The 16,996-nt window shown below is 37.2% G+C and overlaps 1 protein-coding gene across 1 annotated transcript; it reads right to left on the reverse strand.

Annotated features, from left to right (window-relative positions):
- Positions 1–2,771: 2,771 nt before the first annotated feature.
- Positions 2,772–7,453, reverse strand: LOC113339457 (ABC transporter C family member 10-like). Its single transcript, XM_026584724.1, has 11 exons — positions 6,050–7,453; positions 5,652–5,972; positions 5,488–5,574; positions 4,827–5,396; positions 4,570–4,734; positions 4,184–4,478; positions 3,853–4,067; positions 3,454–3,759; positions 3,309–3,372; positions 2,988–3,227; positions 2,772–2,875 (listed from the first exon to the last, which is right to left on the reverse strand). Exons 1-11 carry the CDS (start codon positions 7,451–7,453, stop codon positions 2,772–2,774), a joined length of 3,771 nt encoding a protein of 1,256 aa, XP_026440509.1.
- Positions 7,454–16,996: the final 9,543 nt, after the last annotated feature.

Consider the following 16,996-nt stretch of genomic DNA (forward strand, 5'->3'; position numbering starts at 1 on the left):
TTGATTTCAATTAGATAAGATTCTAGCCTGTTTTGTTGTTACATATTCTTCACCATGATGTTATTGTTGATGCGATGTTCATCCATAGATAGGGTTTTGATTGAAATCTTCACTAATTTCTGTTTCTTTTTCTCTCGGTTAAATGATTTTTTTGAAAATTTTTTTCTAGTTTTTGTTCAGATATTGAGAAAAATAACGGTTTTAATTCGCAGCATGTGTGGATTACGAAAAACATGTGAAAGATATTAATGTCTTTGCATCTTTTTTGGACTAATATCTAATTGACTCGGGATGGACCAAACAATACTTTTGGACTAACCGTATTTTTCCGTTTCCTCCATTTATAGCTTATTATTACTTACCACACCGGTCCCACACAGTCACCACTCGTATGGGTTACAATTACACTCTTTTTTGGGTTTTTTTCCCCAAAACTAGTCATAAAAACCCAAGGTGACCAAACTTGTGGTACAAAAACCCCACTCAAATGTTGGGATCCATTAAAACTCCACCTTAAACAAACTTTATACAAAACCCCAAATTTTTAAAAATTGATACAAAAACCTCAAATTTTAAAATTTTGTTTCATCAAATTTTATTATGGTTTCATCAAATTTTATGACGAAGCCAAAATAAAATTGATGAAACCAATAATAAATTTGGGGTTTTTATGTTACTTTTTTTTTTGGGGGGGGGGGGGGTGGGGGGGGGGGGGGGGGGGGGGGGGGGGTTGTGTTACTTTTGTTTTTATGGGTTTTTTGTGGATGGATAGTGACATCTTTGGGATTATAACTCGCGGACCGTTTTTTTTCCCTTCCGCTATTTATATTTCTGGAAACATTCTTTTTTTGTTCAAGATATAACTAAACTGCTGGTGTTTCTTACGCCATATTTGTATAAATAGGATGGATAGTTAGACTACACATTCTGTCCCTGGCTGATCTCAATTTTATGTGACCCAAAAATGAACAGTCATGACATTAAAATTTAAAAATAAATCTCAAATTCATGTTTGATTCATCAGGTTGCCATTTGAACTGACGCATCATAGAACCATCTACAAATTATTTTTTATCTGAAGAACTACATAGCTAAGCATGATGTAAATGTTAATGTTGGTAATTTTCTTTTTATGAAAATTGGTTTAGCTATTCAAAAAGGTGTTGGAGCCCAACTTGTTGCTAGGTTCCTATCTAGTTTATTGTAATTTTTCTTTTCTTTTCAAATAAAAATTGTGTTTTATAGAAAAACATAATATAATAAAAAATTTAAAATAAAATAGAAAATAAAGAGTTACATTAACTAGTTGGAAGCCTAACAAGCTAAGATCCAACAAAGTACTACTACATTAATTGAACAGGTTGTCGTGCTAGCCTACCAGCGAGCCTCATGGGTAACTTAGCCAAGGGAAAGGGGGGGGGGGGAAGCTACCTCTACCTTCCATGTTAATTCCTGCAATATTAAGCCATTGGGGGCTCGAACCTGGGACCTCCTGGAGCGCACGAAACTTACGAGGGTTTACTCGTTAAATACAGTTTGTGATTTCCAGAGACTTTAATGGATTTCCAAAGTATTGTATTACTGGTTGTATACTTTAGAAAAATCCTTGTAAGTATATGTTACTCGTTGCATACTTGCAAAATCTCGTTCAAAGTTTGTGTTACTCGTTATAAACAAGAAAATTTAAAGACTTTGCATACTTACCAATTTTTAAAACTTTGAATGACAATTATGTGATTTTTTTCCTTAGAGAAAGTCTTACAAAATATGAAAGATTTTGGGAGACTTCTATGAAAATTTAAAACTTCATTTATAATTTTTTATTTTATTTTATTTCAAGTTGATGCAAGAGCTTGCACGTATACGCTAGATCAATTTCTCTCTCTCTCTATCTCTTTCTCTATCTCTCTCTCTTAATTATATCCTTAATGCATACATGCACACATACGAATGTTTGTGTGTCATATGATACGATCAAACTTTTTTGAATTTGTAATTTGTTGAAATGAAAATTTCCATCGATAGCCAGAGTGTTTTCAGATTATGATTGTTGCTCAATTTAATTTGCAATCAACGTTTTTCAAGCATTGTTTTTGATAGGATAAATTTTATAGAACTCTACAAATCTCTAGATTTGTCATGTTTGGTTGTTATACAATTCTCTACAAATCTTGTTTTCACAACTTTTTAGAACTGTACAAATCTCTACAAGAATTAGGCCGACTCAACAAAAACTCTGCAACTATTTTTTCAACTCCTTAGAACTCTCTGAAAGTTGTTATTTTTCATGACTTTTTTTAAATCAATAGAAATCTACAAAAATATTTATTGAGTAAATCCCCCGTTAGTCATTTCCTAACTTTAGGACACCCTTTATAAGTGTAGGGCTAACTGCTAAGCTCATCCTGATCCCCAGAGTGATGCCCAAAAAAATCATTCTTTTTCTAATCTCAGATGTTTCCGAGCCCATATCTTTAAGTTTGCCGTCGAACACCCAAATCTCTACGTTTTGTATATACCTCAATGAAATGCAATGCACGATTTATACCTCCATATCACCTATAACTCTCTTCAAGTTGTTATTTGCCCATATCCACTGCCACAGTGTAATGACCAGGAAGTTTGGGAGCCACTTGAAAAAGTTACATTTAGATGGATAAACTGTGTGGCGTATCTTTTCGTATTCATATTTAATGAATGTGTTCAGGTTCTTGAGAAGACAGCATACATATATTGATCACTTATACATTGTCAGTATCTCGTGATTCTCATCATGCAGAATGACAGTGAGACCAATATTCATTGACAAGTTGCCCAAAAAGCGACCCTTCCTCCTTCATTAACTTCATGGGTTCATCATACTCTACGATTTTTCCTGTAGAATCACACAAGAAATAGTGGTTTAGTTTAGACATCAGGTAAAATTTCCTTTAGGATTTTTTTTTTTTGGTTGTTGTTGTTGCATAAAATAGTCAGTGAATACATACCATCACTAATAGCAAGCACCAATGTACTGTCCATCACGGTAGGGATTCTATGAGCTACTGTGATTACTGTACATTTTGCGAATTCTGTTCTGATGATTTTCTGTAGAATGCAGTCTGTTGCATTGTCAATTGAAGCTGTAGCTTCATCAAGCACCAAAATCTGACCTTTCCTTAACAAAGCTCGGCCTAAGCAGAATAGTTGCCTCTGTCCCATGCTCCAGTTAGCACCGTCATGTGCAACTGTAAAATCGTATTTTTTTTTTCAAGAATCAAAATATGAAATGAAACAATAATTGAAAGCTCTAAATCCTACCTACCTACCTAAACAATCCAAACCCTCGCCTTTATTTTGTACAGCCTCGAGAAGTTGACATTTACCCACAACCTTCATAGGTAAAATTGCAGAACAAGTCAGTATATGTCAGACAATTTTCATTTACAAGGTATTAACAAAATGCCACATTACCTCCCAAATTTCATGGTCCGCGTATTGGCTTAAGGGATCCAAATTGTATCTCACTGTCCCACTAAAAAGAGTAGGTTCCTGAGGTATGATCCCTAAGCGTGATCTCAGATCATGAAGTCCGATGGTGGAGATGTCAACACCATCTATGATGATTTTCCCCCCTACTGGCTCTACCAAGCGAAACAATGCACCTATTAGGGTTGTTTTTCCGCTGCCAGTCCTGCCAACAATCCCAATCTTGTGCCCTCCTTCAAATGTGCAAGTAACCCCTTGAAGAACAAGTGGAGTATTGGCCCTGTATCTTATCTGTTTGAGGTCATTATCAGATTCGTTAAATTAGTACTAACGTACATTTCAATAAAGCCAAAAGCTTCAAATTTAGAAATAGACGATATATACCTTCAAATCGCGAATCTCCACTCTACCTGCAGTAGGCCAATTGGGTCTCGGTCGATTCCCTTTTATGACTTGTGAGGCTTCACTAGGAATGTTCACGTAATGGTTTAGCCGTTCAACAGATATAATTTCATTTGCTAGTGTACACTGATTTTGAATGGAAGCACCAAGGGACAAGCTCAACGTGAGACCATAAAACAGTGCCAGTCCGATAAATCCTGCCACATAATGGCAGTCAAAGTATAGCAAAATTAATTGCTAATCGCAAATTCGTTATGGTTTAATTGCTTCTCTAAACTAAAAGATGTAATAATGCAAACTGGCACACCCCTACCCGAATTAAAAGTTCCCTGGGGAAGCAACACCATCACAAGTACTGAGCAAGAAAGGACAGTCGCACTTAGAGTTTCCAGACGTTGTAAGAGCCACTGATTCGTGGAAAATATGTGAAATGTAGGACTAGCATTTTTGTCGATGAGACTGAGACTCTCAGCAAAGAATCTTTCTTCCTCGTCGAAAGCTCTAATAGTCATCGCACCTGCTATGGATTCCCCAAGTTGGTTTGCCACCAACGACTTGGTTGTCCCATTAATCCTCCTCAACTCATTTGCAGAAGCTGAGTAGTACCTCTGTCAGTAAAAACAAGCAATGCATTTAAGTAAGTTACTTCTCTGTCTTAAATTTCTTTTGAGGTTCCAGAATACACAAGCAAAGTTTTACCTGCAAGTATATCACCAAGCATACCATGGGTATGGTGACAAACAAAACTTGCCAGGTAATAACAGCCATTACCCCGAGACTCGTACAAGTATTAAGAGTAGTTATAATTGCTAATACCAAACTGAATGGAACATCAAGGTCAACAATTGATGAATCAGAAGACACCTAAAACGTAGAAACATCAATTAGCATCGTGTGCATAGTTGTCACTTGTCAGTAAAAAAGTTTTAAATCGTAACTGTGATTTCGTTACTTACTCGACTCAATATCCTTCCCAATGGTGTAGATTCGTAAAAAGCTATCGGCGCATGAAAAAGAGATTTTAATAGTTTAGAGAAAAAGGACTTAGATGAATGGATACCCATAGCAACTGTAGAAAGAGATTGAACAAGCAACCAAAATATAGAGCTAAACCCGATCAGCAAGTATACTTGGATCAGTCGCAATTTGCTGATTTGAGGATTCTGAACATTTGCAGCCATCCAATAATTTTGTAGAATTTGGCTAACAACAAACATAATTTGGGAGACAGTTGCCAAAGAAAAGTAAAACAAGGCTTTGCCTTGATTTAGATATTGCAGGTAAGGTTTTAAGGAACTATTTCCGGATTCTCTTTCTTCTTGCTTAATCAACTGATGCTCAACTGCAAATGGTTGTACAGTCTCTTCAGCAAGTGGAACGCAAGTGTGGCGAGAATTCACCTTAGCAGGTAACCTGTCACAGTTAACCATATCTTTGTGTGCATTGACAAGGCCAGAAAATTCTTGGCTAGAACTCATTAACACGTCAAAAGAGGATGTATGTTGGATTTTCCCAAGCGACATCAACTGTAAGAGAAATAAAACGTTGATCCAAACCTTGGAAGGACATGAAAAACCAAAGAGTAACATAGCAAAAGACATTATACTGCAAACTTACCAGAACAGAATCAAATGCAGGAAGGAAGTCGACTTGGTGAGTCACCAGTAAGACTGTCTTTTTTGATAAAGCTCCCATAACGTAGTCCTGCAAAATACAGGTTAGTTACCATATTCATCCACGCGACCAGAAATAAAAAACATTATGTTAAGAAAAAAGTTCACATTAAATAGGCTTGTAGCAGTAACGGTGTCAACTGCACTGAATGGATCATCAAGGAGATAGATATCAGCGTCCTGATAGAGTGCACGAGCAAGTTGAATACGCTGCTTTTGCCCTCCGCTTATATTAATTCCTCTTTCTCCAATTTCAGTTAGATCACCATGAGGTAGCATTTCAAGGTCCTTTACCAAGGAACACTTTTCCAGTGTTTCTTGGTATTTCGGCTCATCCATTGTGCGACCAAACAGTATATTTTTTTGTATACTTCCTGACTGGATCCATGCAATCTGGGAGACATATGCAAGTTTTCCATGAACTTGAATCTGCATAGTAATGGGAAAAAATGAGTCAGCACTTCACATCACATGTTTATGAGTTAAGAAGGGCAAAAAGCACTTACCGAGCCTTCAACCTCTGGTACCTCACCGAGAATTGCAGCTAGGAGGGTTGATTTACCTGCACCTACCTCTCCACAGATTGCCACTTTCTCACCAGCTTTGACCTCTAAGTTTATGGATGTTAAGGTAGGATTTGATGGATTTTCTTCCCACGAAAATGTAGCCAACTTCGCATATATGGCATGGTTATTTTGTGGCTTTTCTTTTCTAGCATGCCTGATATCTCCACTTAGCAATTCTGGTTCAGAAAGAAATTTTTCAATCCGTTGTGACGCGACTTTTGCATGAATTACTGCTCGGATAACCGGAGGGATTGCTCTAATAGGATCCTGGATAATGCGTAGAGTTGCTATGAATGTGAAAACATTTGTAGCATTGAGAGGAACTTTGAGAAAGTAACAAGCTCCAATAGTTGCAGATGAGACTAATATGGAAACTGACAAAAAGAAAAATCCGTCGTACGCCTTACGCAACTGCACAGCTGACAACCACTTGTATTCTACTCTTCTGAGACTTTCAATAACAGTCTTGAAATGTGTCTCCCAAGCATACAGCTTCAACACTTTCATGTTCAAAAGTGCTTCTGACATTGCCTTCAGCCTCCTATCCTGAGCGACCGCAAGCTTAGTCTGGAATCTAAGCTGTAATTTGGCCAAGGGACCATTGCATAACAGGGAGAGTACTATAATGATTAATGCTGCAAGTGTTGCAATCCCCACAGCATGGACAAGAATTAATAACCCAAGGCATGTCTGGAGGACCGCTGTCCATATATGATGAAACCGATAAGAGAATTGGCCTACTCTATAAGCATCTACAGTTACATAACTTATTATTTCTCCGGATGAATGTGTATTCTTAGCAGCATTAGAAAGCCTGAGTTGCTTCCGATAAATAGCTGCTGAGAGCAAAGACTTGAGTCTGACTCCAATTAAACCGCTCTGAAAATTCCACTGCCTCATCGATTGCGACTCTAATAATTTTACCAAAAACAATGCTGTAACCAGTACAACACCTTCATGTTTAAAGGTTCTTTTTCCTTCTGTAACCTTAATCAAGGCACCGACAAACAGGGGAGTGGTGGAAAGAGTGAGTACCTTCAGAAGCGCAAAGAAGCCAGATATCAGAATTTCTTTCCAATAACATAAAGCAATTGCCCGCAAAATTGATGGTTTGGTGTGGTTTTGATTCTTGAATTGATCCATGAACAACAAATAACATGTTTCTGCTCTATCATCTTTTCGTAACATGGGTATATCATCATCTTCAAGCTTCTTCTTCTTCTTAGCTCTCTTCATTAGTGGATTTAACCACCAAAAAGACATCCTACTCAGTAATCCAGCATTCGAAAAAGGAGTAATCATCTCATTCTCATGATTTTGAGTCTTGATGTTATCATTATTCATCTCTAACTTTGGAAATTGTCCTTCCTTTGAATTGGAAAAGACCGAAATTAAAAGGTGTTTTGAAAAAGAAAAAAAAAACAAGAATGAATCTATTTAGACAAATGAAGAATGATATGCCCGTTAGATTATTATCTGAGCCTTTATTTGCCATGCTAATTCAGGATCAACCCGAGAACGTAGGTTACCCGTTTCATGCATATTTCAAAAAAAAAAACACAAAATTGGTTAAAAAGATCAAAATCAACAATTTTTGGGTGAAAAAGATATCTAGATTTTGATACTGTTTAAATGGACAAAAATGTAAAAATAGCCAGGATGTAAACAGTTTCATCATTCCCATTTTCAAATAGCTTTTCTTATTTTTAATTTACACATGATGCATCTAGTTTCATCCTCGCTATTTTTTAAGTTTAATCCAGGATGAATCCATCTTTGCTATTTTTTTTGTCCATTTCACTCATACTAATTTTTTTTAGTCCATTAGAACCTTATTTTAAAAATATTTGAACAAATGACCCATTTTTCGAAAATAAAAATAATAATATTATTCATAGCATTAATTAACAACCCCCACCAGCTGCAGGGATATCATTTTCCCGATATAACTTCAATCATGCTGCGCATGTATGAAAGTTCTCAACAGATGTATATCTTCTTATCACGTCTTGGTGCATTTTGTTTTTCTAAACAGTATCATATCAGGCAGTATCTCCATTATTAGATACGCAATCAATTGCCAACTGCAAAAACTGAAGTTAAAAAGATCCTGCACAGTTTTGGTTTTGACAAAATATGCATGGTGCTCTCTCAGACGATTGCCTCATCATGGCTGTACAGATTTGTGGGTTCAGAACGTGCCCAACAGAATCAAAATGTCTAAGTTCCAAGGCATGATTTGATTATCTCTAGATTTACCACGTGCCGGTAGTTGTATTAGATTGAGGTGAGGTTAAAATATTACTAGTAATTTGCACCAAATTAATTTTGATAAATGGCCGTGAAAAACGTCTGCACGGTTAATCTCCAACCGTTAAGGTCTCTGTCATAATGACCGGCGTGCAATTCTGATAACCATGGATTTAAGCTATAATTTTTATTTACTTTGGCCAAACTAAAACTTTAAAATAATACTAAGCCCTCGAACTAGAGTTTTTGAGAGCACCATCAAGTGGTTTAATAGTCCTCGAGCTTCCTCCCACGTAAGAAATTGGAGATCCAACCCCTTTAATAGCATAAATAGTAAGAGTATCACCAATAACAGGTGTTAAAAATCTAACTTGGAAATTTTATTCAAACCCTTATATTTTATTCAAACCCTTATATAGGTGGATTTTCACATATAATATATATAAGGCCCCATGGTTAATAAACTATCTCTAACGGTATAGAGATTTGATCCCTAAAAAAAAATTATGTGATAAAATCTTAACCGTTCAATAGTATTTTAATTAACTATTAAAAATCAAAAATATGACATGGTGGTCATTATAAAGGTTTGATAAGATTTTCTTTAAAACCTTCAATATTAATATCAAAAATTCTAAACGAACCGAGAAAACAGACCACACAAAACCACTAGACACAACAAAACCTAAAAAATGGGACCCTTCTGTCCTCCGCGGGGCCCACCAGGACCACACCAAAAATTTTGTGAGACAAAAATGGATATGCGGTTTTGGTGTGGTATGTTTTCTCGGTTTGTTTAGAATCACCCTATTAATATTTCATCCCTCCTATTTTGTAGGACCCACTCTTGGAAATGAATTTAGTTAAAATGAACCCACAATTGGGGGATATGAATTACTTCCCCCAACCAATAATGTTTGCTAAAGGGTGTTTTGGAGGACAAAAATACTAAAATACCCTTCCCTCAAAATAAAAATCAAAAAACAAAATCATATCTCCCATTTCCATCTTCACCTCTTATTAATCCCTTTTAAGGTTAAGGCTTTGAAACCTAAAAATTTCCCATTCCCTTTCAAATTTTAAAGTTTCCCCACTCCCTTTCATATTGTCTTCTCCTTCTCTGTCGGCTCCTCTCTTTGAAATCGATTTTATTTTTTAACATTCGGAAGTGATGAAGACCATGCCGGAAGTGATGAATACCATACCGGAATTGATGAAGACCATGCCGGAAGTGATGAAGACCATGCCGGAAGTGATGAATATCATACCGGAAAAGATGAAGACCATGCCGGAAGTGATGAAGATCATGCCGAAAGAGATGAATATCATACCGGAAAAGGTGAAGACCATTCCGGAAGTGATGGAGACCATGCCGAAAATATTTTTTTTTACATCGCCGGAAGTGATGAAGACCATGCCGGAATTGATGAAGACCATGCCGGAAAATGGTGTCGGCATTCTTAGTAACTATCATTCAATGCCTTAACTAAGTTCCGTCATGCTCGATAGAAATCTATCAATGCCGGTACTCAAGTGACAAAAAAATCAAGTTTCTGGATACTTTACATCATGTGCCGTCAAATAAATTCAAGCACATACCATGCCGGTAGTTGTACCGGCATGCTCGAGAAGTAACAGACTGTGCCGGAAGTGGACTAATGATAAGTGCATAATTCACATGATTTTAGTGCCCATTCTATATTTGTTTTAACTATATTTCTTGCATGTTATCCTTTTATTACTCTTGTTTTGTGTTTTATTTGTTTGTTTAGGTGAATCATCCAAAGTCAATGAAATCGGGGTTGAAAGAGCTAAAAAGAAGAAAGGACCAAGTTCTGGAAATACATACGGTCGGGAAACCCAACCGGACGCAAACTCAGGGCCACTTACGGTAAGGAAGTGCTACAAAACCACACCGTATGCCTGGGAAGAAGAGAACATTTTCTATCAGAGTTACGGTCGTAAAATCATATCAACCCAACCGTAGATGAATCAGGTTCACAAGGAATTTTCAGAGTCAGAGTTACGGCGAGGAAAGCAAGCCGTATGCAAATCCAGGGAAGGTTACGGTTTGGAAAGCATTCTCAACCAAACAGTAGAAAAAAAAATGAGAAGATATGAAGGATTTGAATACACCATCTTGCATAGGACGACAAGACAAAAAGAACACAAAAAGAATGAGCTTAATCGGACGTCGGATGACGAAGTTGTGGCAAAAATTGTGAAACAATGTAAAAGAGGAGATTCAGAAGTACATACGGTTGGGGAACCCAACCGTACGCAAACACATATGAACTTACAGTTGGGAAACTCAAAATTACCAACCGTACGTAATCTCAGGGGATATTACGGTGGAAAACATATAAAAACCCAACTGTAGCCAGGTGCTGAAGGTGCGACTTTTGACTTCTAAAACATGTAAAACCCGGTACCAGACGGATTCTAAACCCTATATTTCGTGGGTACTATATAAGGAGAGCCTCAAGACATTAAGAATCTATCTTTTGCACAGAACTTTGCAAGCTTGGAGAAGAAGAAAAACAACGAAGCTATGGTTTCGAAGCGGTTCTCATTAATAATAATGATTTCTTCTCTAGTTTATAAATTGTATAACATGGATGCTTCTACATCCATGAGTATCTAAACCCATACTTGATTGAGGATGAATTCTAAGTTCTAGACTTGATTTGGTTTAATATATGCATCTAGTTTCATTTCTTCATATGATTATCGTTTGCTTCTACTTTGATTAATGCTTATGATTGATAAATTGATTGCTCTAGGTGGCCAACCATAGTTGTTTATTAATTGATCTATTGCTAGTAAAGGGTTAGGTTATCCGTGTAATTGTTGAATAATCCTTACATAAGTAGAAAACGTGAGACGTGGCAGAGGGATTCCGTGGAGTAATCGCGTGTAGAAGAACATTAGAAAGTGGACCTTGCGCTAAGAGTCTAACTACTAAGATTAACCTAAGTCTTAAAACTTAAAGCATTCGACCAAGTTACACCTTGAGTGCGGTACTACTTGGTGGCTTGGCGAGTATAATCTGATATTCGAGCGCTTCGGTATCCAGTGACCAAAGGACTTTAAGGGATAGCACTGCTCTAGTTGTTATCCCACGATTGATAATAATCTATGATTAATGATGAAAGTGTGAATATATTAACTCATTGATGGTTTAGTAACGAAGAAGGATTCCTCGATCATCTCTCTCCTTATTGCTTACAACTCAATTTCAATTGCTTTGTTTATTTACTTTGAAATCTAAAAACACAAAACCCCCCATTTGTGACCTTTTTGACAACTAAACTCCCCGCTCTTCGTGGTAACGATCCTTCCTTATGTTATATTACCAGTTAATTGTTTGGAAATAATTGATTTAATTTGATTGCACTCACGACACGCATCAAATTTTGGCGCCGCTGCCGGGGAGCAGTCGGTAGCTTTAGTTGTTTTTGTTAGTTTAATTTTGTTTTTAGTTTTTAACTTTTTTTTCTAGATTTTTGTTTTAGGTGCTTAATATCTGGCATCGAAGGGTTGGAATTACGAGAGGTGTGGAATTCAAACTCGCAAAGGAACGGTACTACAAGCACGTCCAAAGTTGCAATAAGAACCTTCTACATCAACAATGGTCGGTGGTACAAATAATACTCCGCCACCTCCACCTGAGAGGAAGTTAGGAGATTTGACATCTCCATGCTTAGATTCACAATCACTGTGCATTACAATCCCTAACCACTAGAGCTGAAGTCGAATCTACTTCATCATCTGCCGAAGTTCAAGGGACATCCTGGTGAAGATCCGAACCGTCATATTCAAGTATTTCAACAAAAGATGACAAGTCTTAGGCAAAGTACCGAAGAATATAGGGATACAACTTTGTTACAGGCCTTTCCATTCTCCTTACAAGACTTGGCAGAAGAATGGTTGTATTATCTTCCTTTAGAGAGTGTTACAAAAGTACTTTCCTGCTTCTAAGGAGGCTGCTGCTCGTAAAGATATTAGTGGTATTCTACAGATTACTGGGGAATCTCTTTATGAAATACTGGGAGAGATACAAGAGGTTGTTGGCGAGTTTCCCTCACCAAAATATATCCTCAACACTTATCATTCAATACTTCTACGAAGTACTACTTCCAGAATAGAGGAATTTGATTGATGCAGAAGCTGGTAGTTCACTTACTGAGAAGACAATCTTGCAAGCAACTAGTCTGATTGAGAGTATGGCCTCAAATGCACAACAGTTTTATAAAAGACATGACTCAAATGTCAGAAGGGTTAGCGAGATGGGGGAGTCTCCAAATACAGAGCACCGGTTAAGTACAATTGAGATGGCGATTCGTATAACTTCCGTAGTAGCTCCACTATATGAAGAAGAGGTCGAGGTTAATGCTCTATTTACTAATCCAAGGCCAAGGTATGATCCATATTCTAACACTTATAATCCATGTTGTAAAGATCCTCCTAATTTCAGTTATGCAAACAAGCAAGCTGTATCTCCTAATCCTTATGCAAGGCAAGGTGGTTTTCAACAACAATTTTAACCACAACCGCAACCACAAGCTCCAAAGGAGGATGCCTCTGAGAAGATGATTACCATGATGCAAGGTATTTCATCTATGTTCCAACAAAGTCAACAAAAAGCCGAAAAAAATCAGTTAAAAACGACATTGAAAAGGAAGTAGAGGTGGAAACCATACAAAAGGAAAAGCCAACCTCAACCGGCCAACCTAAGGACACAGTTCCCACCTTTACCACACCACCTCCTTTCCCTAGTAGTTTTTCCAAATCAAAGAAGCAAGCTCAAGATAAGGAGATCATGGATATTTTCAGCAAGATAAAAATCAACATTCCATTTATTGAAGCCATCAGAACCGTACCCAGGTATGCCAAGGTTTTGAAGGATTTGAGTACAAGGAAGGATATGTTGATTGTTAATCAAATTACTCAGGTGGGCGAAAGTGCTACAGCTATGTTACTAAAGAAGATGCCTGAAAAATGTGAAGATCCGGGTGGTTTCACAGTGCCAATTACTATTGGTAAACGACGATTCTAGCGTGCTTTGCTTGATTTGGGAGCATCCAAAAGTGTTATGTCAGCTGATGTTTATGATTCTTTGAATCTTGGACCTTTAAAAGAGGCAAAGATTACTATTTAATTGGCAAACAAGTCCAATATATATCCTAAGGTAGTCGTGGAGGACATGTTAGTTCAAGCGAATCAGTTAATCTTTCCGGTTGATTTTTACATTGTGGACATGCAAAATGGAGATAATTGTTCATCTACTTTGTTACTTCTTGGGAGATCGTTTATGAAAACTGCAAATACGAAGATTGATGTGGACAATGGTTCATTCGCTTCAACATATTTGAGGCTATGCGTTATCCTAGTAATGTGCACTCCGCTTTCTATATTGATGTTATTGATTCGTTAGCACAACAAATGTTTAATTTGAGCAATGAAGATGAACTTGGAGTTGTGTTGCGAAATAGCATTGATTTGGACGTTCATGGGAAGCCTAATTTGGACGTCGAATTAGTCAAAGAGCTAGTGGAGATGTGTGGTGCTTTAAAAACATTACAAGAAGTTAAAACGGGTAATATCTCTTATATTTCTTTACCCGTGACTAATGAGGTTCCTTTAACTTCTATTTTGTAGGCACCTAAGATAGAATTGAAGCCTCTTCCCGACCACTTAAAGTATGCTTACTTTGGTGATAAAGAGGAGCTTCCGCTGATTATCGCAAAGAATCTCACTTCCATACAAGAAAAACGTCTACTTAGGTTTCTGAAAGAGCACAAAATGGCCATTGGGTGGACTATTGCTGACATCAAAGGAATTAGTCCATCAATGTACATGCATAGAATCCTTATGGAAGATGATAGTAAGCCAGTACATGATGCTCAGCGTAGGCTTAACCCCCCAGTGATGAAGGTCGTGAAGACAGAGATCCTCAAATTACTAAGTGTGGGGGTAATTTACCCAATTTCTGACAGCAAGTGGGTTAGTCCGGTACAAGTGGTGCCTAAGAAATCGGGCGTCACTGTTGTTATAAATAAAGATAATGAAATTGTTCCTACAAGATTTCAAACAAGATGGAGAGTGTGCATAGACTATCGAAAGCTTAATGCTGCGACAAGAAATGATGACTTTCCTTTGCCTTTCATTGATCAAATGCTAGAAAGGTTAGCGGGACATTCACATTATTGCTTTTTAGACAGTTATTCAGGGTACAATCAGATTGTTATTGCACCGGAGGATCAAGAGAATACCATTTTTACTTGTCCTTTTGGTACGTTTGCATATAGACGGATGTCGTTTGGTCTTTGCAATGCGCCTGCCACTTTTCAGAGATGCATGGCTAGTATATTTTCTGATTACGTGTAAAACATCATTGAGGTATTTATGGACTGTTATATCATTGCTCAGTCGAACTCGCATGCATTGCTATCTCAAGCATGTTTGTCAATGTTAGTGATCAAAATTATAAGTCTTGATTTCTAGTCTATTATAGCTAAGTCTCGGACTAGGATAGAAAGTGTAGTTGATCTCAAGGACTTCATGGCGATTCATCATACAAGTAAAAGAACTACTCAAGGAACCGGTGTAACTTCTCGACAAAAAGGTATGTGAAGAGTTGAACTTATCTGTCACTCAAAAGTCTATCTACTCTATCTCCTACTCTTTGAGACAAGAAGTCGTATGCTATATATATAGACTTGGATTATACACATTTGGTATTTCGAGCCGAGTATACCTCACCTATCTATATCTCGAAATATGTGTTGGTAAGCTTTCGCTTCGATCAAGTTTATCTTTACCATGTGACGAAAGTCATAATATGTTTCAATCATCTTGAAAATTGCTTTGACGAGAAATGGTGTAAAAACTATATAACCTCCTCTAAGAATGTTTCAATGGTTGAAATGAGAGTTTAAATTACATAACCAATGGTGGACATAATCATTTTTGTGGAAACACATTTATGTATAAGTCCTATTCCTTGAACCAAAGTTTGCGAACTTTATTGATCAAGAGAACCAGAAGAATGGCGTGAGCCAAGTCCGCGAACTCAGTCCGCGAACTACCAGAGTTCTCAAACCCGAGAATTTCTGCTGGAGTTGAAAAACTACTTGCGTGAATCTAAGTCCGAGAACTCAGTCCGCGAACCGGCGAAGTTCTCAAACCCGAGAATTTCTGCTGGAGTTTGTAAACTCTGCCCGGTAACTTAAGTCCGCGAACCTAGTCTGCAAACTTGAGAAGGTTATATATCTGAAGATGATTTCTGAACTTAAACTTAAAAAGGCTAAGGAATGCAGTTTCCAAACCGTGGCTATAAAAGTTCATGAACCGATTAAAGTGAATCAAATCATCTTTGCTTCAATTGTGTCTTGTGCAGTACATGAGATTTCCTTGCAATTGAACAACTCTCTAACTAGTTCATTTGAAGTCATTTGAACTATTTATCGTGAAGACGAACGTGGTTGATATGAAATTCTCATATGTCTAACCATTTGGTTAACTATTGTTGAACCAACAAGTTTATACGTTTGGGTACGATTAACAAACCTAGAAGCGTGCATTGTCAATTGTGTATAACAAGCTAAGTTTTAGATCTAACGGTTTAGAAATATTAACTTGAATCTAAATCAGGTTTTCATCTAACGATGGATATTGAATGCTTTGTTACTAATCTAACATTGATTGCAAACCCTTATTTGAAAGACTATATAAAGGGAACTCTAGTATTTGTGCTAAACTAATCCCCACACCTCACGTGTGATACTAGTTTGCATATTAGAGTCGGTTCTCCTTTAACCTTTGGTTTTCTTCTTCTAAAACCAGGTTAACGATTTAAAGACTTCATTGGGATTGTGAATCCATACCGACACTATTTTTATCGTAGTTGTGTGATCTGATCTTGCATCTTCAATCGTACGAGTACAATCAGATTGATTGGCTTGAGATTTCTATCTCCGATAGGCAAGATATAAAAAGTAATCACAAACATCTTCGTCTCATTGTTTGTGATTCCGAAAAATCTTGTTTCGCTACCATACGATTAAGATTGTTTTGAGGTGATTGATAACTCTAGGCTGTTCTTTGGGAATATAAGACCAATTGGTTCCTATTCACCTTGATTATTATCAAAAGGCGGAACAAAACCTTTAGGGTTTATCTTTGGGAGACAGATTGTTCCTTTGATAGAATTGTCTGTGTGAGACAGATTTGTTTATTGTCAAAGCCTGCGATTTTAAGTCGTAGAAACTCTTAGTTGTGGGTGAGATCAGCTAAGGGAATCAAGTGCGCAGTATCCTGCTGGGATCATAGGCATAGGGAGTACAACTGTACCTTGGATCTTTGGGAGACTAATTGGGGTTCAACTACAGTCCAGTCCAAACTTAGCTTGGAGTAGGATAGTGTTTGTAGCGGCTTAATACAGTGTGTGTTCAACCTGGACTAGGTCCCGGGGTTTTTCTGCATTTGCGGTTTCCTCGTTAACAAAATTTCTGGTATCTGTGTTATTTCTATTTATGCATTATATTTGTTTATATAATTGAAATAATACAGGTTGTGCGTTTGAATCAATCAATTGGAGATCCGACCTTCGGTTGTTGATTAATATTGATTGAT

This window comes from Papaver somniferum, unplaced genomic scaffold (genome assembly GCF_003573695.1).
Source record: "Papaver somniferum cultivar HN1 unplaced genomic scaffold, ASM357369v1 unplaced-scaffold_21, whole genome shotgun sequence".
NCBI classification, from domain to species: Eukaryota; Viridiplantae; Streptophyta; class Magnoliopsida; order Ranunculales; family Papaveraceae; genus Papaver; species Papaver somniferum.